General features: G+C 43.8%; 1 protein-coding gene across 2 annotated transcripts in view; it reads left to right on the top strand.

Moving 5' to 3' along the window:
- The window catches only part of TICRR (TOPBP1 interacting checkpoint and replication regulator), a 51,784-nt gene extending 31,837 nt beyond the window's left edge, over window positions 1–19,947 (top strand). The window contains exons 16-22 of one of the 2 annotated variants that reach the window (XM_079907344.1): window positions 9,693–9,783; window positions 10,801–10,862; window positions 12,284–12,418; window positions 13,035–13,192; window positions 14,974–17,146; window positions 17,272–17,397; window positions 18,270–19,947. In XM_079907344.1, the coding sequence (XP_079763470.1) occupies window positions 9,693–9,783; window positions 10,801–10,862; window positions 12,284–12,418; window positions 13,035–13,192; window positions 14,974–17,146; window positions 17,272–17,397; window positions 18,270–18,382 (2,858 nt within the window). In that variant the 3' untranslated portion in view covers window positions 18,383–19,947. Of the gene's footprint in view, window positions 1–9,692; window positions 9,784–10,800; window positions 10,863–12,274; window positions 12,419–13,034; window positions 13,193–14,973; window positions 17,147–17,271; window positions 17,398–18,269 lie in introns of both variants that reach the window. The other variant, XM_079907343.1, reaches the window with a different exon arrangement.
- The last annotated feature ends 1,691 nt before the right edge of the window (window positions 19,948–21,638 follow it).

Raw genomic sequence — 21,638 nt, 5'->3', positions numbered from 1 at the left:
GCCTCAGTTATTCTGCTACTGATTCCATCTAGAGTATCTTTAATTTCATTTATTGTGTTGTTCATCGTTGTTTGTTTCATCTTTAGTACTTCTAGGTCCTTGTTAAATGTTTTCTTGCATTTTGTCTATTCTATTTCCAAGATTTTGGATCATGTTTACTATCATTATTCTGAATTCTTTTTCAGGTAGACTGCCTATTTCCTCTTCATTTGTTAGGTCTGGTGGGTTTTTATCTTGCTCCTTCATCTGCGGTGTGTTTTTCTGTCTTCTCATTTTGCTTATCTTACTGTGTTTGGGGTCTCCTTTTTGCAGGCTGCAGGTTCGTAGTTCCTGTTGTTTTTGGTGTCTGTCCCCAGTGGCTAAGGTTGGTTCAGTGGGTTATGGTAGGCTTCCTGGTGGAGGGGACTAGTGCCTGTGTTCTGGTGGAAGAGGCTGGATCTTTTCTCTCTGGTGGGCAGGTCCACGTCTGGTGGTGTGTTTTGTGGTGTCTGTGGACTTATTATGATTTTAGGCAGCCTCTCTGCTAATGGGTGGGGTTGTGTTACTGTTTTGCTAGTTGATTGGCATAGGGTGCCCAGCACTGTAGCTTGCTGGTCGTTGAGTGAAGCTGCGTGCTGGCATTGAGATGGAGATCTCTGGGAGATTTTTGCCATTTGATATTATGTGGAGCTGGGAGGTCTCTTGTTGACCAGTGTCCTGAAGTTGGCTCTCCCACCTCAGAGGCACAGCACTGACTCCTGCCTGCAGCACCAAGAGCCTTTCATCCACACGGTTCAGAATAAGAGGGAGAAAAAGTAGAGAGAAAGAATTAGTAGAAGTAGGAAGAAAGGAAGGAAGAAGGAAAGAAGGAAAGAAAGAAAGGAGAGAGGGAGGGAGGGACGGACGGACGGACGGTGGGAGGAAGGAGGGAAGGAAGGAAAAAAGAAAGAAAGAAGATAAAATAAAGTAAAATATAATAAAGTTATTAAATTAAAAATAATAATTAAGAAAAAAAATTAAAAAAACCCAGATGGATAGAACCTTAGGACAAATGGTGGAAGCAAAGCTATACAGACAAAATCTCATACAGAAGCATACACATACACACTCACAAAAAGAGGAAAAGGGGAAAAAAATCATAAATCTTGCTCTCAAAGTCCACCTCCTCAATTTGGGATGATTCATTGTCTAAAGGAGGGAAGGAAGGAAAGAAAAAAAGAAGATATAGTAATATAAAATAAAGCTATTAAAATTAAAATTATTAAGAAAAAAATTTAAGAAAAAAAAAAAACGGACGGATAGAATCCTAGGACAAATGGTGGAAGCAAAGCTATACAGACAAAATCGCACACAGAGGCATACACATACACACTCACAAAAAGAGGAAAAGGGGAAAAAAATCATAAATCTTGCTCTAAAAGTCCACCTCCTCAATTTGGGATGATTCGTTGTCTATTCATGTATACCACAGATGCAGGGTACATCAAGTTGATTGTGGAGCTTCAATCCGCTGCTTCTGAGGCTGCTGGGAGAGATTTCCCTTTCTCTTCTTTGTTCTCACAGCTCCCAGGGGCTCAGCTTTGGATTTGGCCCCGCCTCTGTATGTAGGTTGCCGGAGGGCGTCTGTTTTTCCGCTCAGACAGGACGCGGTGAAAGGAGCCGCTGATTCGGGGGCTCTGGCTCACTTAGGCTGGGGGGGAGGGAGGGGCACGGAGTGCGGGGCGGGCCTGCGGTGGCAGAGGCCAACGTGATGTTGCACTAGCCTGAGGCTCGCCGTGCGTTCTTCCGGGGAAGTTGTCCCTGGATCCCAGGAACCTGGCAGTGGCGGGCTGCACAGGCTCCCCGGAAGAGGGGTGTGGATAGTGACCTGTGCTCGCACACAGCCTTCAACAAAAGCCTTAGCGTCTAATGCCCGTCTCTGGGGACCGCGTTGATAGCCGCGGCTCGTGCCTGTCTCTGGAGCTCCTTTAAGCAGCGCTCTTAATCCCCTCTCCTCGCGCACCAGGAAACAAAGAGGGAAGAAAAAGTCTCTTGCCTCTTCGGCAGCTCCAGACCTTTTCCCGGACTCCCTCCCGGCTAGCCGTGGCGCACTAACCCCTTCAGGCTGTGTTCACACCGCTAACCCCAGTCCTCTCCCTGCACTCCGACAGAAGCCCGAGCCTCAGCTCGCAGCCCCGGCGGGTGAGCAGACAATCCTCTGGGGCTGGTGAGTGCCGGTCGGCACCGGTCCTCTGTGTGGGAATCGCCCTGCTTTGCCCTCCGCACCCCTGTTGCTGCGCTCTCCTCAGCGGCTCCGAAGCTCCCCCCCTCCGCCACCCGCAGTCTCCGCCCGTGAAGGGGCTTCCTAGTGTGTGGAAACCTTTCCTCCTTCACAGCTCCCTCCCACTGGTGCAGGTCCCACCCCTATTCTTTTGTCTCTGTTTTTTCTTTTGCCCTAACCGGGTACGTGGGGAGTTTCTTGCCTTTTGGGATGTCTGAGGTCTTCTGCCAGCGTTCAGTAGGTGTTCTGTAGGAGTTGTTCCACGTGTAGATGTATTTCTGGTGTATCTGGCTCCTAACTGCTGGTGGTTTATGCTATCCTTGAAGTTCCTTGTCTTATAGATGTATCACTTCAATCTTCACTTCTGTCTTCACATGGCTTTCCACTTTGTGTCTGTGTGTTTCAAATATCTCTCTTCTCTTACTAGGATCCCCCCAGTTCTTTTTAAATGTTAGGTAGAATTCAGCAGTGAAGCCATCTAGTCCTGGGTATTTTTTGGAAGTTTTTTGATAACAGTTTCATTTTTTTTTACTTGTTATAGGTTTATTCAGATTTTCTATTGTTTAGTCTGTTTTCAGTTGTTTGTCTTTCTAGGAATTTGTCCATTTCATCTAGGTTTTCTAATTTGCTGCTATGCAATTGTTTGTAGTATTACCTCATAGTCCTTTTTTATTTCTGTAAGTTTGGTAGTTTTATTCTCTCTTTCATAGTTGTTTGAGTGTTCTGTATTTTTTCTTTGTCAATCTAGCTAAAGGTTTGTTAACTTAAAGATCTTTTCAAAGAGCCAACTGTTGGTTTCATTGATGTTTCTATTATTTTTCTACTCTTGATTTCGTTTACTTCCTGTGTAATCTTTATTTTTTCCTTCCCTCTACTTGCTTTGATGTTAGTTTGATCTTTTTCAGTTTTTTTAAGATTAAGGTTTTGTTATTGATTTTTTAAAATACATGCTTTTTTTTTATTTACATCACTCATTGAACAGTTTATCACCACTGTCCTTTTTTTTAAAATTTTTATTTTATATTGGAGTATAGTTGATTTACAATGTTGTGTTAGTTTCAGGTGTACAGCAAAGTGATTTAGTTACACATTATCATATATCCATTCTTTTTCAGACTCTTTTTCCCATATAGGTTATTACAGAATATGGAATAGAGTTCTTTGTGCTCTACAGTAGAAGCTTGTTGATTATCTGTTTTATATATTAGTAGTGTATATATGTTAATTCCCAATTCCTAATTACCCCCACCTTTCCCCTTTGGTAACCAAAAGTTTGTTTTCAAAGTCTGAGTCTGTGTCTGTTTTGTAAATGAGTTCATTTGATCATTTTTTTAGATTCCACATATAAGTTACATCATATTTGTCTTTCTCTGACTTACTTCACTTAGTATGATAATCTCTAGGTCCATCCATGTTGCTGCAAATTGCATTATTTCATTCTTTTTTATGGCTAATATTCCATTGTATATATGTACCATGTCTTCTTTATCCTTTCCTCTGCCGATGAACATTTAGGTTGCTTCCATGTCTTGGCTGTTGTAAATAGTGCTGCAGTGAACATTGGGGTGCATGTATATTTTCGAATTATGGCTTCTTCCAGATATATATGCCCAGGAGTGGGATTGCTGGATCATATGGTAGTTCTATTTTTAGTTTTTAAAAGAACCTCCATACTGTTCCCCATAGTGGCTTAGGTACCAATGTAAAGGTACCAGTTTACTTTCCCAACAACAGTGTAGGAGGGTTCCAGGCTTCTTTTTTGTTTTTGTTTTTGACCACGCTGCATGGCTTGTGGGATCTTAGTTTCCTGACTAGGGATTGAACCCGTGGCCCCTGCAGTGGAAGCGCGGAGTCCTTACCACTGGACTGCCAGGGAATTCCCCAGACTTCTTTTTTAATACAGCTTTTTACAGGTACAAATTCCCCTCTAAGCGCTGCTTTAGCTTCATCCTGTAAGTTTTGGTATGTTGTGTTTTCAATTTCATCATCTCAAAATATTTTCTAATTTCCCTTGTGATTTTTTTTCTTTGGTCCTTTGGCTATTTAGGAGGGTGTAAATTTTCACATATTTGTTAATTCCACAAATTTCTGTTATTAGTTTCTAATTTCATACCATTGTAGTTGAAGAACATACTTTGTATGATTTTGGTCTTTTTAAATTTTTTGAGACTTGTTTTATGGCCTAACATTTGGCCTGTTCTGGTTAATGTTCTATGTGTACTTGAGAAGAATGTGTGTTCTGCTCTTGGGTAGAATGCCTATAGATGTCTGTTATGCCTAGTCGGTTTATGGTGTTCAAGTCTTCTGTTTTCTTTTTGATCTTCTGTATAGACGTTCTATCATTGAAATCAGGGTATTAAAGTCTCCAAGTATTATTGTTGACTTATCTATTTTTTTCTTCCTTCAATTCTGTCAGTTTCATGCTTCATAGAGTTTGGGGCCCTGTTGTTAGTTGCGTGTATATGTTTATAATTATATCACTTAATGGATTGAATTTTTTAAATCAACATGATGAACTTTGTCTTTTGAACCTTTTTTGACTTAAAATCTATTTTGACAATAATATAGCCATGCGAGCTCTCTTTTGCATACAATATCTTTTTCTGTCCTTTTACTTTCAACCTCTTTGTATCTAAAGTGAGCTTATAGACAGAATATAGTTGGATCATATTTTTAAAAATCCATTCTGCCAATTTCTGCCTTTTTTTTTTTAACATTTATTTTTTTTATTTGGTTGTGCTGGGTCTTAGTTGCAGCTCAGCAGCTCCTTAATTGTGGCACATGGGCTCCTTAGTTATGGCAGGCATGTGGGATCTAGTTCCCTGACTAAGGATCAAACCTGGGCTCCCTGCATTGGGAGCACAGTCTTAACCACTGTACCACCAGGGAAGTCCCCAATTTCTGCCTTTTAATTGAAACACTTAATCCATTTACATTTAATGTAGTTACTGATAAGGAAGGACTTCTGCCATTTTCTACTTATTTTTTAATATATCTTATACCTCTTTTGTTCTTTCATTTTTCTGTTACTGCCATTTTTGTAGCTGATTTGTTTTGTTTTTTTGTAGTATACTGTTTCAATTCCCTTCATCTTTTTTTCTGTATATTTTCTAATTATTTTCTTAGTGTTTACCTTGGAGATTACAATTAACACCTTAAATTTAAACCTGTTGAATAATACGACTTAGTTTCAATAGTATACACTCTGTTGCTATATATTTCCATCATATTTAGCAAATTTACAACCATTATTTCTCCCGACTTTTTTCTGCCTTTTTCTCTCTTCTCCTTTTTCTTCTAGGACTCCCAGTGTCTGTATATTGTTATGCTTGATGGTGTCTCACAGGTCCCTTAAGCAGGCTTTGTTCATTTTTCTTTATCCTCTTTTCTTTCTGCTCAGATTGGATAGTTTTGATTGTCTTATCTTCAAGTTTATTGATTTTTCTGCCTGCTCAAATCTGAGGTTGAACCCCTCTAGTGAACTTTTCATTTCAGTTATTGTACTTTTCAGCTCAAAAATTTCTGTTTGGTTCCTTTATATAATTTCTGTCCCTTCATTGGTATTCTCATTTTATTTATCGTTTTCCTTATTTCTTTTAATTCTTTGTTCTTTTTTTTCCTTGAGCTTGTTGAGCATGTTTAGAATATTTGATTTAACATATTTGACCAGTGATTCCAATGTCTGGGATTTCTCAAGGGTGGTTTCTGTCAAATTCCTTTTTCCTGGACACACTTTCCTGTTTCTTTGTATGCTTTGTAATTCTTTTTTGAGAATTAGATATTCTGAATATTACAGTTGGTTAACTCTGGAGATCAAATTCTCCCACTTCTGAGGAATTGCTGATCTTTGCTTATTGAGGGTCTGTCCATTTGTGCGTTTTCCAAACTGTTTTTTACAAAGCGTGTATTCCTTCTTGTGTGGTCACTGAAGTTTCTGTTCTGTTATCTCTGTGGTTAGCCAGTGGCCTGACAAAGATTTCCTTAAGTGTCTGGCTCCAAAAAGGTGTTCCTGTCCCTCTAAATCTTCTGTTAGATGCAGTGGGGGAAAGCTGCTGCAGCCTGAGAGAGCAGAAATCAAGGCAAATGTCTGCACCAGCCCCACAGGACTCCGCTCTCCAAAGCACACTGACTGAACCGTATAACCGCAAATTTGGAAGACAGGGTCCCCACTGTCTGCCCTACCACCAGCCAGCTGCTCCTAGAATGTGGGCCACTGTCCCCACAGCTACAGCAGGGCTGAGCAAAGGAGGCTGGTAGCTGGTTCGTGCACGTCATTTACTTACTAAATATCAGCCTCTCCCTTCATCAGGCACTTCCCTGGTTGTCATAAGTGCCAGTCAGGTTCCAGAGTTCCAAAATAGTTTACTCTGATAATTTTTTTCCCTAGTTTACTAGTTGTTTGGGGGGAGGGACCAAACCCTAGAGCTTCCTACTTCCCTGTTTCATGTGATGTCACTTTTTCTGGGGGTTACAATTAAGTATCTTAATTTATCTAGTTGAGGTTAATACCAACTTAATTTCAGGAGTATACAAAAACTTTGCTTCTGTATAACTCTGTTTTCTATCCCCTTCGTTGGGCTATATTGTCATACAGATTACATGTTTATGCATTGTATGCCCATCAGTACATTTGTAATCATTGCTTTATCTTTTAACTCAAAGGAGAAAAGAATTACAAACAAAAATACTTTTTTTTTTTTTTTTTTTTGCGGTACGCGGGCTTCTCACTGTTGTGGCCTCTCCCGTTGTGGAGCACAGTCTCCCGATGCACAGGCTCAGCAGCCATGGCTCACGGGCCCAGCCGCTCCGCGGCATGTGGGATCTTCCCGGACCGGGGCACAAACCCGTTTCCCCTGCATCGGCAGGCGGACTCTCAACCACTGCGTCACCAGGGAAGCCCCAAAAATACTTCTATTCTGTTCTTTGCATTTACTTGTATAGTTGCCTTTACCAGTGCTCTTTAATTCTTCACGTGGATTCATGTTACTCTATAGTGCCCTTTCCTTTCATCCTGTAGAACTGATATTACTTTTAGGGCTGGTCTGCTAGTGTCAGATTCTCTCAGTGTTGTTTTTTGGGTGTTTCTTTGGAGGTGGAGAGGATGTGCTGATTTCTCCTTCATGTTTGAGTAACAGTTTTAGAGGATATAGAATCCTTGAGTCTTTTTCTTTCAGCACTTTGCCTTTCATCTCAGTGCCTTTTTGTTATCCTATGTTTCTGATGAGAAATCAGCTGTTAATCTTATTGAGGGTTCCTGGTACATGATGGATCACTGCTTTCTTGTTTCTTTCAAGATTCTCTCTTCCCCTTTGGCTTCTAACAGTTTGATTATGATTTGTCTGGTGTGGATCTCTTTGACTTTATCATACTTAGGTTTGTTGAGCTTCTTGGCTACGTAATGTCTGTCATCAAACATCGGAAGTTTTCAGCCAGTATTTCTTCAAATATTTTTCTGCCTCTTTCTCTCCTCTTCCTCCAGGACTCCCACTGTGCCTATGTTATTATGCTTGATTGTGTCGTATGGGTGTCTGAGACTGTTCATTTTTCTTCTTTTTTCTTTTTGTCCCTCAGACTGGATAATCTCAATTACTTGTCTTCAATTTGTTGATTCTTTCTTCTGCCACCTCATATCAACTGCTGGGCCCCTCTAATGAGTTTTTCATTTTAGATAGTGTACTTTTCAACTTCAGAATTTCTATTTGGTTCTGTTTTTAATGATATTTCTCTTTATTGACATTCTCTGTTTGGCAAGTCATCAGGCTCATTCATACATTCCTTTAGTTCTTTAGATATGATTTTTTTTTCCTTTGGACATATTTCAGATAGCTAATTTAAGGTCTTGGGCTAATAAATTCAGTGTCTGGACTTCCTCAGGGATGCTTTCTGTTGAATGATTTTTTTTTTCCCACTGTGTGTGGGCCATTCTTTCTTGTTTCTTGTCTCATATTTTTTGTTGACAACTGGACATTTTAAATAATGAGTCAACTCTGATGATCAGATTGCCACTGCTCCAGGGCAGGGTTTGTTGTTACCATTACTGCTTTTGTTTGTTTACTTTCCTGAACTAAGTCTTTTAAGTCTGTATTCTGTCATGTGTAGCCACTGAAGTCTCTGCTTGGTTAGCTTAGTGGTCAGCTAAGGGTTGGACAGAGATTTTCTTACATGCCCAGAACCAGTAAGTTTCCCAGCCTTTGCTGAGGGGCCCTATGTGTGCATTGGCTCATGTCTTCAATACTCAGCCAGACATTTTACAACTCTTTCTGTTTTCCAGAGCCTCAAGGTCAGCCAGAGGTGACAGCTAAGGGCCTTCTTGGGTCCATCCTGGGCATGCACACAGCCCTACCACACATGTACTTTTAGGGTCCCAGGAGTGTGTCAGAAGTCAGCAGAGTCCCTTAGGGACATCTCACTCCCCAGTTTTCCCATCTAAACTTTTGGTCAGCTTGTGGTTTGCACCAAGTGTTATCACCACCTCAGGCAGCTGTGATGTTTACAGTTGCTGCTGATTGTTTTCAGTAAATGCTCCCTGGAAAAACGTTGTTTGCATTGGATGAGTTCTGAGTCAGGTCAAATAAAGACAGGCCTTGTGAGTGGGATTTTCCAGGGAACCGCCAGACAGGCCAAATTGTTATCTGGAAATGGGGCTTTGGAGGAGCTTGGATCCCATTCTGTTCCATCCAGAGGCTCCTGGGCTGTTGGTTTTCACTGTAATTATGGGCTTTTGGTTCTCAAGGTTACCACAGGCCTAGGGAGAGGAGGTTGGGATTGGGGCAAGTTAAAGTTCCACAAAGCTTGCTATTCTTAATGAGATTCAGCTGCTTTTGTTGAATAAATACTCCCTGGATTGTTCCAAACTGGTTAATTGCCAGAGTTCTGGAAAAATTGATTTTGAACTTTTGCCAGTGTTCTCGTTCCTTTAATGGAGGAGAGTTTTTTTAAGAGGTCCTTACTCCACATTCCTGCTGACATCACTCTTCTTTCTAGTCATTTTTATCTCCCTTAAAACCAGTCCTCCCATGAGTAGCTTGCATACCTACTCTATTGAGAAAACTTATGCCAGAGCATAAGTTAGATTTATCGTTATATTAAATATCTTATTGTATGACACATCAGCATTTTCACATGCTTTATTTCATTTAATCATAAATACAAGAACCACCAAGTAGGTGCACCGATGTGTTAGCCCAAATAAATGAGAACTTTTCACTTTTTCAGGAATATTATCTTAAAATTTTATAATATTTTACATTGGCTTATTTATTATTAAACTCCAATAGTGTTGATAAATTGTTATATCATGTTAAATTGAGTCTTATGGTTAGACCTTGGTCCAAAAGACCATTAAGAGCCACTCCGGCTAAACATTAGACCATATTTAAGTTCAAACTGTTCCCTTTGCCTTGCTCTTCCTTCTTGATAAGATTATGTGAAATTTATCCTTTTTACATTTTAGGTTATCGCAAGCTGCTAACCAAGAGTGTGGCCGAGACTCCAGTACATAAGCAAATCTCCAGAAGGCTGCTTCATAGACAGATCAAGGGCAGGTAAATGACATCCTTGTCTATCTTCTTCATACACCTGCACAGCCCTCCTAATCTTATGGGCCATGTTTACCTTCTCATGACCTTTGTGATTCTAGTCTCAACTGTGTTGCTTATAACCAAAGAGCATTCTGTAGATTTTATGGGGGCTGGAGATCCATACAGAATGCACTCTTTGTGTCTCGCCTCTTTCACTTGGCATAATTATTGAGATTTATCCATGTTGCATATATCAGTAGTTCCATTTTATTGCTGAGTAGTATTCCATTTGAATGCATACTGCCTGATTTAAAAATCTATTCATGTGTTGACCTGGGGAAGGAGGGAGTCTCACTGCCAGGCAAGGCTGGAAGTCTGGGATCCCAACTTGGCCTGTGGTGGGACCACAGCTTGCCATGGCACTTGGAGTAGGGCAGTTCTGGTCTGAAAGTTTCTGTCTTGCTTGGCTGCCTCTTTCCTGGTTCTTTGGCTAGGAGAGCTAGCTATCCTTAGGGCAGTTTTCATCTGCACCTCTTGGTGTATCGGGGTTGTCAGGTTGTCGGGCGCCCAATCCAGGAGCTCCGGGGGCTCGCTGCCCTGTCTCTTCTCAGGTCCTAAAGTCCCAAGCCTCTTCTCTCCACCTTTGAGAGTCTTATGCTTCCTTTATATGTAATATCCAGGGTTCTTAGCTGTACATAACAGGGAGAATGGGGAGAAGTGCATCTACTCCTCCTTGTCAAGGCTCCATTTGGACATTATTTGTGTGTGGATTTTACACACTTGTGCATGTTTATCTACAGGGTAAATTGTAAGAAGTGAAATTTGTGGGTCAGAAGGTATACATATTTTTAACTTTATGTTGTCAAACTGCTTTCCAAAAAAAAATATTCTTACCATTTCATTCTTGACAGTAATGTGTGAGAGTGCTTGCCAAAGACCACTTGTGGTCTTTGTTACCTTGTGAGGTGTGAACCTGTAGCTCTTTGACATGCGTCATTTATGAGTGGTGTTGAATAATCCTTGTACTTGCTGTTCCTCAAGGTCCTCTGATCCTGGTCCTGAAATTGACGTTGTTGAAGAGTCCCCGGAAAAAGGAGATGATGGTATTACCTCCTTTTGTTTTTTTTTTAGGGTTCTCAGTTTTTGTGTTTCCTCTACTTTCTGTGAAAGCTATTCTATACTGGTATTATCGCTCAGCATAGCCTAAGATACTTTACAGACATTATGACAGCTCTGGGCCCACAACGTATATCAGTACATATTTACTGGTGAATGGTCTTTTACATAGAATGTACTAAGAGTTTCTGGAGAAGAAATATTTTTACACAAGAGAAATGGGATTCAGGGTGAAAGCTAAACTACTACGTTAATATAAAGTGCTGTGGCTTTTTTAAAATATATATATATATTTATTTGTTTGTTTATTTTGGCTGCACTGGGTCTTAGTTGCAGCATGCAGGATCTTTTACTTGTGGCATGCGGACCCTTAGTTGCAGCATGCGTGCGGGGTCTAGTTCCCCGACCAGGGATTGAACTTGAGTCCCCCTGCATTAGGAGCGTGGAGTCTTACCTACTGGACTACCAGGGAAGTCCCCTGTGGCTTATTTTTAAAGTATACATGATGATGGGGCTTCCCTGGTGGTGCAGTGGTTGAGAGTCCGCCTGCCGATGCAGGGAACACGGGTTCGTGCCCGGTCTGGGAAGATCCCATGTGCCACAGAGCGGCTAGGCCTGTGAACCATGGTCGCTGAGCCTGTGCGTCCAGAGCCTGTGCTCGCAACGGGAGAGGCCACAACAGTGAGAGGCCCGCGTACCACAAAAAAAAAAAGTATACATGATGAAGGAGGGGTTTCCAAAAACTAACTTCTTTAAATCAAGTAGTTTATGTTTATTGTAGAAAAATTAGAAAACACAGAGAAGCCAAGAATTTAGTTATCACTTGGTAATCCCACAAATTAGAAATAAGTCTGTTGAGGGAGGAGATATGGGGATATATGTACACATATAGCTGATTCACTTTGTTATACAGCAGAAACTAACACAGCATAGTAAAGCAATTATACTCCAATAAATATGTTTTAAAAAAGAGAAAGAAAAGAAATAACTATTAACATTTAGCTTTAATAATACTCTTACAGGTGTTGTTTCTATACAAATATGTGTAACATAAATATGAAAACTCATTTTTAAACTTTTTAACAACTCACACTATACAAACCTTTTTTCACTCTACATCATTCTTAAAGGTGGCAGGTTATGAAATTTCTGCAGATTATAGTGGGGGGGGTCAGGGTTTTTTTGGTTTTTGGTTTTTGTGGGGGTTTTTTGGGTTTTTTTGGTACTTTGTTGGGGCCACGTATCATATCCCTCTTAGCTTTGTCTCACTTCAGAGATCTCAAAGTCAACAGCTTGTCAATTTTCCATCTTGTACGTGGTGTTACATAAATCTTACCCATTTAATATGTGGGGAAGCGTCAAGCTTGCATTTCTTCTTGTCAGAACTAACTGTGATTAGTTCTTGTAGAAGTAAGTTTGAGACGAAGTCCTCGAATCAAGCAGTTGGCATTCAGCAGGAAAAATTCTGGTTCCTTCTACTCTGTGTCTCAACCAAAGTCTCGAAGTATACAACGAGTTCACTCATTCCAGCAAGTCAAGTCAGGTAACAGTGCTTGCCTACCTGTCTTCAGAGGTCCATGCAGATTTGGTGGGAAGTGTTGTTGGGAAAAGAATGAAGTTTGACGTTGGAGAAATAGAATAGGTATAAATATTTGAGGTTCAGAGTGATGACCAGATGAACAATCCATGGCCACCGTTATCAGAGTCATCCGTTTAGATTCCTATGGCTGGCTGTCCACATTATCCTCGTGGGTAATTCATTCATTCAAGAGGAAATTACCTGTAATTTCTACCATATGTTCAGATCCTACAGAAAGGCATCTCCAGGTGGCAGGTGCTGTTTGTCCTTCATTCTTTTATCATTATTAGCTTGGATTATCAGATATGTCTTTTTATATTTGTCTTTGCAAATTAAATTATTTCAGTTGCCTACATCTCCTAACACAGGGACTGGGCTTGATATGCAGTGTTAAAATTCAAGAAGGCAGCAATTATTGGACTGCTATCATAATTAGGTGGGATCTGCCCCTATTTGCTCTAAAAGAATTATCATCTTTCTCATATGGACTGGCTGTTTTATGGGTATTTGGTGCGGGAGGCGGGTGGGGGGCGCAGGAGTTGAGAAAGGATGAAATATTGTAACTGTTTTTGACTTGCAGACCAAAGAGAAAATTCTCCAATCCAAAGTATTCGGTCTCCCAAGAGGCTTCTTTTCGGGGCAGTGTCTGAGATGATCAGTCCCTCTGAGAAGGGTTCAGCTCGAATTAAAAGGCCTTCAGGAAACACATTGGATTCTGAAATACCTATAGCTTATCAGGTATAAAATTACGATGATGTTTCAGATAGTATAGTTTGGGGAGCATGTAGTCGTGGACAAGGAAAACCACTGAGTCCAGTAGGGAAGAGAAGATAATAACAGAGATTTGAGGTGGTTGGGGTTGACTTGAATGAACGATTATTGGGTGTATGGGGACTTAGGTAGCAGTTGGGCTGAGGCCAAGGTGGCAGGGAGGAGATAGAAAGATCTCGCCCTACTCTCTTGGCTTCATCTTCCATTTATATTGGACACTACGTATATATCCTTCTGAAATGTGCAGTAGCATTCATCTGTTTCTGTTAGATTGCCCACTCGATCCAGTCACCCATGTTAGAAACCTGGGAGTCATCCTGGACTTCCCCCTCTCCTCAGGCCTGGCTACTCAATTAGTCCTGCCCATTTTACTGACAAACTATCTCATACTCATTCCCTCTTCTCCATCCCTGCAGTTCCTGCCCTAGTTCAGTTCTGCCTGGAACACTTCAGTAGCCTCTTCTCTCTCAAATTTATCCTGTCCCCAGAGGTCAGAAGGACCTTTGTGACCCCAGTGGACGCTCCTCTGACCACATCACTTTGCTTGAAGCTCTATAGACTCTTCATCTGTTAAAGCAGGGTTTTCTAAGTTTTCCTAAAATGGAACCCTGTGTTCAAAGATAATAATCTTTGTTTGGAAACCCAAAAACTGCTTAGGATGGAGGAGGATATGGAGGGAACTGTGGGGAAGGGTTTGAAAACCACAGATCTATAGGACCATGTTCATTCTCCTCCATGGACAGGCAAGGACCTCCATGATCTGATCCCTGCTCAGCCATCTCTGCTTCACACTCCACCTTTCCAGCAGCCTCAGATGCACACAACTGCTGTTTTTTGCTTTTGTGCCTTTGCTTACACTGTTTTCTATGCCTGAAGTTCCCTCTCCCCCACTTTCCCACCTTTTGTCTTCACTTGCTCACACCCATTCTTTTAAGACCTGACTCGCTATTCCTGTTCCCTCTTTCTCCCCTTTGCTGGGTTAGATAGCCAACCCTCCCGGTGCTCCCACATTGTTCCATGCGTGCCCCTGTCATTGCATTGGCCATACTATATATCTGTCTGTATCCCACATGAAATGCCAACTAGACCAGGACTCCCTTGAGATGATCAGGTAAGATTAAACAATAGGTGTTGGACCTCCTTACCTGTTGGAGTATTTAACTGTATTTTTGCAAGAAAGAAGGGAAGTTTTTTGCTGGAGAGTTTCCTTTCTGAGATGTTATCTTTGAGGCTGTGCCTTATATATCCATATATTCCATGTTCCACCTCATACCCCCGGGCCTCCTCCTGCACACACATTGCCTAGCACATAGCAGGTACTTAAAAGCACATGCTGAATGCAGATCAACAGCAGGTGATGTGGCTCCGAAAGGTTACTTTAGGCAAAGATCAGAAATAGTTGTCTCATTGAAGAAGATAGCTGTGAGTAGTGGAGTGACAGAGTTAGAGTTAGAGGCAAAGCATGTTTTGGCTGTAGTATGCAAATTATTAAAACTATTTGTCTTAGGAGAAGAAACTAAGATTGGATACAGCGCTTGGTGCTAGAAAAAGTGGACATGTAAAATCTGGGTCATGTTTTGGAAGTGGAAACCTGTCACTATATGAAATCCAACTTAAGATCATTCCTTTGGCTGACTATATAAATCTTCCAAATTTGACTTTTTAATCAACTTAGACATTATTAAAACACTCTTCAGAGAATATGGGTTATGATGTTCAAGCACTGAAATAAGCATTTTTCTTTACAGACTCCTGAGAAGAATTGCTGGAAATCTCCAGTCTTTTCTAAAGCTACACCAAGAAAGTTCCCTCATACGCCACGAACTCCGTTGCGCACTCCTGAAAGGCTGCAAAAATCCCCTGCAGAAATGACCCCTGCCAAACAGGTCATTTTTAAGGAGTTCTTAAAAGACTCCTCACACGGCTGGCATTCGCCATCTCGACGAAAAGCCACTCCTCAGAAAGGACACTCCCTGGCAGAAGGTCACTCTCCTCTTGAAAAAATACTGAGAACTCCCCAAAGACAAGGTGGCCAGCCACCTAGATTTTTGCAGAATTCTGCTTGGCCACGTTTGGTGAATTCTAGTCCAGAAAGCACCTCCTGTCCGGCAGCCCTGGTTTCGTCAACTGCCCAGACCAGAAGTGAGTGTCTGACTCCCAGCAAGTACTCTCCTCGAATCTCTCTGAGGGCAGCAGCCTCGGGGGTCCGAAGACGAGCTGCCTTCATGGGCACACCTCCAAGTCAGAAACGCCAACTCCTCCGTGGCTCCGGAGCATCTCAGGCAGAGAAGCTGGTGCAGCCATGGAATGATGCTGTCGGAACCCCAGAGAAACCAGGGAACACAGCTCTGACTTCTCCAAAGAAACCTGTTCCCTCTCCTTCATGTGGTATTTCCGAGAAGACTCCATTTGGGAATTTTTCTATAGAATCTCCTCCCTCTGGAGAACTGGATTGGCAGGAGGCCCAGAAATCACCCAGTATAGCCACATCTCCATCCTGTCCTGCTCCCTCGACTCCCCACAAAGCCTCACAGATAGCTAGATCTGACCTCCTACCGCCTCCACCCCCTTCTAAAATTGGGAAAAGGCATAAAAAGACTTCTAAAACAGAAAGAAACTTCCAGGAGGGCCAGCCTAACAGCTCTGCTGTTCTGAGAGTTGCCACAACTGATAACCCAGCTGCCATCACAGATGCTAGAAAGAACCAGAAGGAAGAGACCCTCTCTCCTCCATCTCCTCCTGAAAGACATAGTTACCCTGGGACTAGCTTTGGGAGTCACTGGCATACATCCTCTCCTTTGCTTATTGCAAGAGACTCGGAGTATCTCACTCTCCTGGATGAAGCTGCTGAGCACCATAGCAGTGATAACTTAAAAAGCAACGTTTCACCAGTGGAAGAAGGTGAGGGGTCAAGGATGGGTACTTATGAGAAGCCGTCTCTGTGTAACCCCGGGATTCCTCCCTCTTCTCCTTCCTCTGGGCCCAGCTCTCCCCTGACACCCTGCTACGACCTGCGCTGCACCGCAGACAGGAAGCAGCGCCAGGCTGCCGCCCAACTAGAGAATCTGCAGGCATCAGCCTGGCCCTCCAGAGCCTCTGCCAGCCCACAGACCTATGAGGTTGAGCTGGAGATGCAAGCTTCTGGCCTTCCCAAGCTTCGAATTAAAAAGATAGACCCCAGCTGTCTGTCAGAAGCCGAGCCCCTGCGAAGGGAGGAGAGCTCTCTGGGAGAGGAGAGCTGCCTCCCTGGTCTCAGCGTGCCCAGGGCCAGCAAGTCCTCAGGCAAACCCGAAGCCACCTACCTGTCGCCCCCCTGCCTTCGCCCCTCGCACGGCACCCCCGGCAAGAGCGGGGGACAGACCTATATCTGCCAGTCCTGTACCCCCACCCGCTGCCCCTCTAGTACCCCCTCTCCATTTCAGACAGAAATCGGGGTTCCTTGGACACCATCCCCCAAGCACAGCGGGAAGACAACTCCTGACACAATTAAAGACTGGCCCCGCCGGAAGAGGGCAGTGGACTGCAGCCTCAGCTCCTCTGCTGGGAGGAGCGAGGTTGGTACAGACCTTCCTGGGGGCGTGTCGCTGCTGGAGCCGGAGGGGAAGGAGCGAGGGCTTGAACTCAGCATCACCAAGACCCCCATCTTGGGGGATTTTGAGCTCGAGGGGGTGTGTCAGCTGCCAGACCAGTCACCTCCCAGGGACAGTGAGCCTAAGGCTGAGGAAGCCTTCTCCTGGGGACAGTTTGGGTTGGGATCTCGGAAGAGACTCCTTTCTGCCAAGGAGGAGGCTGAGTGTCAAACCAAAAGAGTCTGTGACAAGCAGAGAGGAGACTCCCAAGTCAGTAAGAGTGAAGACAGGTCTCCAGGCACGGGTGTGCGACAGCTCCCCTCCATGGCAGGCGACGAGGTGTTTGTTTCAGGTGAGTTGGCTGCCGTGCAGCTCTGTCGGGTGTGTTGGCCAGGAGGCACTGTAGAGACGCCTACTGGGATGGCTGGGGCTTCCTTGTGAGGGCTGCGGGCTGTGCTGACCGTGCCGTTGCTGCAGGTGCCACCCCGCCTTCTGGCTGTGCCGTGCGGAGCTGCCTCTCTGCCAGCGGTCTGCAGGCGCTGACCCACTCTCCGCTGCTGTTCCACGGGAAGGCACCCTCCTCTCAGTGTAAAGACACCAGAGGTAATTTGTTGAAGGTCCTAAAGATGTTACCAGGATCAATCGTCTGTCCTTTGGTTAGCTCTATCCCAAGCTAGCTCGGGGTTTTCAGGCACTTGCATCTTGCAGGAGTCGTAGGGACTGCCACAGTTTGGGATGGTTTTATCCCTGCAGTGTCATGTGCCCTTCCCAGAGAAATACCACTTTAGAAGTTATGTGTATTTGAACCAAAAAACCCCTCAACATCCTACCAAATTACTTCAGCTTCTTGAAGACAGTGACAGAAGCTGGCACACAATCACGTCCTGCTCGTCTGTGGTCGCTGGGATCTGAGGGGAAAGCAGCACGAGTGGTAGGTGGTGTGTGCAGAGCCAGTCATTTCCCCTCGGGGGTTACCCGTGTTTCCATACATTCAGTCTGAGAACGGACTGGCTATTATAATAAGCCTTCAGACCCTAGGATTCCCCTCGACCCCACCTGCAAAGAACGGGATTCACCCTGTTAGCTGCACTGGTTAGAGAGGTTTCCTCCTTCTGCTAGAACTGCAGCGGGGTGCAGGAGGTGGGGCTCTTCAGTGGCTCTCTTTCCTCAAGACCATGATAGAAATCATGCAAAACCGCCACAGATCTGAGACAAAAAGAACTGCATGGTATCAAACTGAAGTGCCACAGGTATTCTGCGTTTTCACAATTACTTGTTGCTGTCAGCTCCGTGCTGACGGTAAGGGCAGAGGGCCTTGAAATAGTATAGGTAGCGTGTCTGTGGGATGAGAGAACCTACAAGCAATGCTGGTTTTAAGTCCATCTTAACGTGTAACCCTCTGCAGTTGAAGCCCATTTTCTTTTGTTCTGTTCTCAGTTACTTCCTGTATGCTAAGTCTTTCTGCCTTTTTCTAGATGAGGATGTGGATGTATTCTCCCCCACGGCAGAAGACTCTCCTTTCAGCCGAGCATTCTCCAGGAGACGTCCCATCAGCAGAACTTACACACGGAAGAAGCTGATTAGCTAGTCAGGATGGAACTGGTTGGGGGACTTATAACTACAAACACTACTGAGCCTGCCCAGAGCTACCGCACTTCTTAACAGAAGTGCTCTGACAGCAGTTTTCTCTGGACGTACAAGGAATTCCAGACATGTATTTTAAAAGAATTCTTAGTAATGTACCCAGAAACTCGGTTCATTTGAGCCAGGGCCCTACTGGTCTGCTCATCATATGTAACCCTCAGTTTGCTGCACAGAAACAGGAATAACCAAGGCTTAATGGAACTTAGGAAATTTAAAACATGAAGGTGAGGTCAGCCAGGTCCCCATGGGCATAAAGAAACTGGGGCCTGGTCCCAAGCCTCCTTTACCATGATCAGCTTTCAGATTCCCACGTGAATGCCTTCAACTTTTCAAATCCCCCTTGTGGAGTCTGTCCACCTCCAAGCCTAGCCCTAACCCACAATGCCTGCCCTACCTTAGTAAGGTGGTATAGCTGGTGGTGTAACTTAGAGGCAGCCTGGGAGTCAGGAACCAGACAAGGAACTGTTAAGATCAGGATCCCATTCCACCCCACCCCAGCTGTGACCATGGCAAGTTCAGACCACTCTGCTTCACTTACGAAATGGGAGAAGGACCCCTACATATGAGTCCCTCACAGAGCTGCTATAGGCCAGGAGCCCAAGACAGAGGCAGTGCCTGGAGGTGGAAGCAGCATCCACCAAACGGAAGACTGGCATGGGGGCAGAATAAATCTTTTGCATTCCCTGTGTAACAATAAAATCATCTCTAGCTACTTGGCATGCAGTGCATTTCTGTATAACATTCCAGCCTGAGGTTAAATGTGACCAGGGTCCAGCTCTAGTGGTTTCTGGAGCAGCCACATCTCAAGGTCTGCCCCGAGAGTCAGCTAGTCCCTGGCACAGTTCCCACCATTCACAGGGAGACTCACCTGAGTCGTGGATATGCCCAGAGCACCCCGTGGACCAGTTTGCTGTCAAGTCTTGGCCAGGAGCTTCGCTAACAGAGCTGGTTCAACAGTCTCATGGTCTCTGAAAAACTTTCAAGCCTGTTGTGTTCCCAAACCTGAGTCTTACTATGATCTTGTAAATCAAACTCTAAGTGAAAACTCCCATTTCTCCCTCCAGAGGTTACTGTCATTTATTTTAAAATGGTTTTCGAAACTTGATACTACTAAGCTTTTCAGTCCCCTCCCCCCTGCAATATACATAAGACCATTTAAACCACAACCCTGTTGCCATTGACTGTTCTGTGACAAGCCTTGGCTGAACTTCAGAACCAACAGCACACACATCAGCGTGAGACCAGAATCATCCTTCTGAAACTCAAGCCAAAAGGTGGCAGAAGGAGAGAGACAAGATGGCAGAGTAGGACTTGAGCTCACCTCCTCTCACGAAAACACCAAAATCACAACTGACTGCTGAACAACCATCAACAAAAAAGACTTGAACCTACCAAACAAGATATTCTACACCCAAAGACCAAGAAGAAGCCACAACAAGACAGGAGGAGGGGCACATTAGTGACATAATCAAATCCCGTATCTGTGGAGTTTCTCCCACATGAGTGAAAGTTCTGAGCCCCACGTCAGGCTCCCCAGCCTGGGGTTCTGGCATTGGGAGGAGGAGCCCCCAGAGCATTTGGCTTTGATGGCCAGCTAGACTTGAGTACAGGAGCTCCACAGGACTGGGGGAAACAGGGACTCCATTCTTAGCACACAAAATGTTCACAAGCACTGGGGCCCAGGACAAAGCAGTAACTTCATTACAGCTTGGATCAGACCTACCTGTGGATCTTAGAGGATCTCCTGGGGAGGTGGGGGTCAGCTGTGGCCCATTGTGGGGACAACGACACTAGTGGTGGATGCCCCAGGCAACACTCATTGGTGTGAGCTCTCCCAGAGGTTGCCATTTGGCCATCAAGACCTGGCCCTGCCCTGCCCAACAGCTTGCAGGCTCCAGTGCTGGGATGCCTCAGGCCAAACAACCAATAGGGTGGGAACACAGCCCCACTCATCAGCAAACAGGCTGCCTAAAGTCATCCAGAGCCAATAGCCTATAAACACCCTTTGACATGGCTCTGCCCACCTGAGGGACAAGACCCAGCTCCACTCACCAGTGGGCAGGCACCAGTCCCTCCCACCAGGAAGCCTGCACAAGACTCTTAGACCAACCTCACCCACCAGCAGGTAGGTACCAGTACCAAGTATTAAAATTCTGCAGCCTGAGAAACGGAGACCACAGACAAAAGTTAGACAAAATGAGACGGCACAGAAATATGTTCCAGACAAAGGAACAAGATGAAACCACAGAAAAACAACTAAGTGAAGTGGAGATAGGCAATCACCCTGAAAAAGAATTCCAAGTAATGATAGTAAAGGTAACAAGATCTCAGGAAAAGAATGGAGGCACAATAGTGAAAGGATACAAGAAATGTTTAATAAAGAGCTAGAAACTTTAAAAAACAGAGATGAACAATAACTGAAACGAAAAATACACTAGAAGGAATCAATAACAGAATGAGACAGAAGAACGAATAAGTGAGCTGGAAGACAGATTAGTGGAAATTACTGCTGTGAAAGAGAATAAAGAAAGAAGAATGAAAAGAAATGAGGACAGTCTCAGAGCCTGGGACAACATTAAATGCACCAACATTTGCATTATAGTGGTCCCAGAAGAAGAGAAAAGGGGTCTGAGAAAATATTTGCAGAGATAATAGCCGAAAACTTCCCTAACTTGGGAAAGGAAACACTCAAGTCCAGGAAGCACAGACAGTCCCATACAGGATAAACCCAAGCAGGAACATGCTGAGACACATATTAATCAAACTGACATAAATGAAAAACAGAAAATATTAAAAGCAACAAGAGAAAAGCAACAAATAACATGCAAGGGAGTTTCAGCTGATTTTTCAGCAGAAACTCTGCAGGCCACAAGGAAGTGGCATAATTTATTTAAAGTGATGAAAGGGAAAAACCTACAACCAAGAATACTCTAACTCTACCCAGCAAGGCTCTCGTTCAGATTTGACGGAGAAATGAAAAGCTTTACAGACAAGCAAAAGCTAACAGAATTCAGCACCACCAAACCAGCTTTACAACAAATGCTAAAGGAACTTACTGAGGCAGAAAAGAAGGCCACAACTAGAAACAAGAAAATTACAAATGGGAAAGCTCACCAGTAAAGACAAATATACTGAAAAGGTAGAAAATCATCCACACACAAATATGATATCAAAACCATCATTGTGAGGAGAATATAAAT

The sequence above is a fragment of the Stenella coeruleoalba genome (assembly GCF_951394435.1).
Source record: "Stenella coeruleoalba genome assembly, chromosome: 2".
In the NCBI taxonomy this organism is placed as follows: Eukaryota; Metazoa; Chordata; class Mammalia; order Artiodactyla; family Delphinidae; genus Stenella; species Stenella coeruleoalba.
Note: the sequence above shows the minus strand (reverse complement) of the source record. Positions and strands in the feature narration are given on the sequence as shown.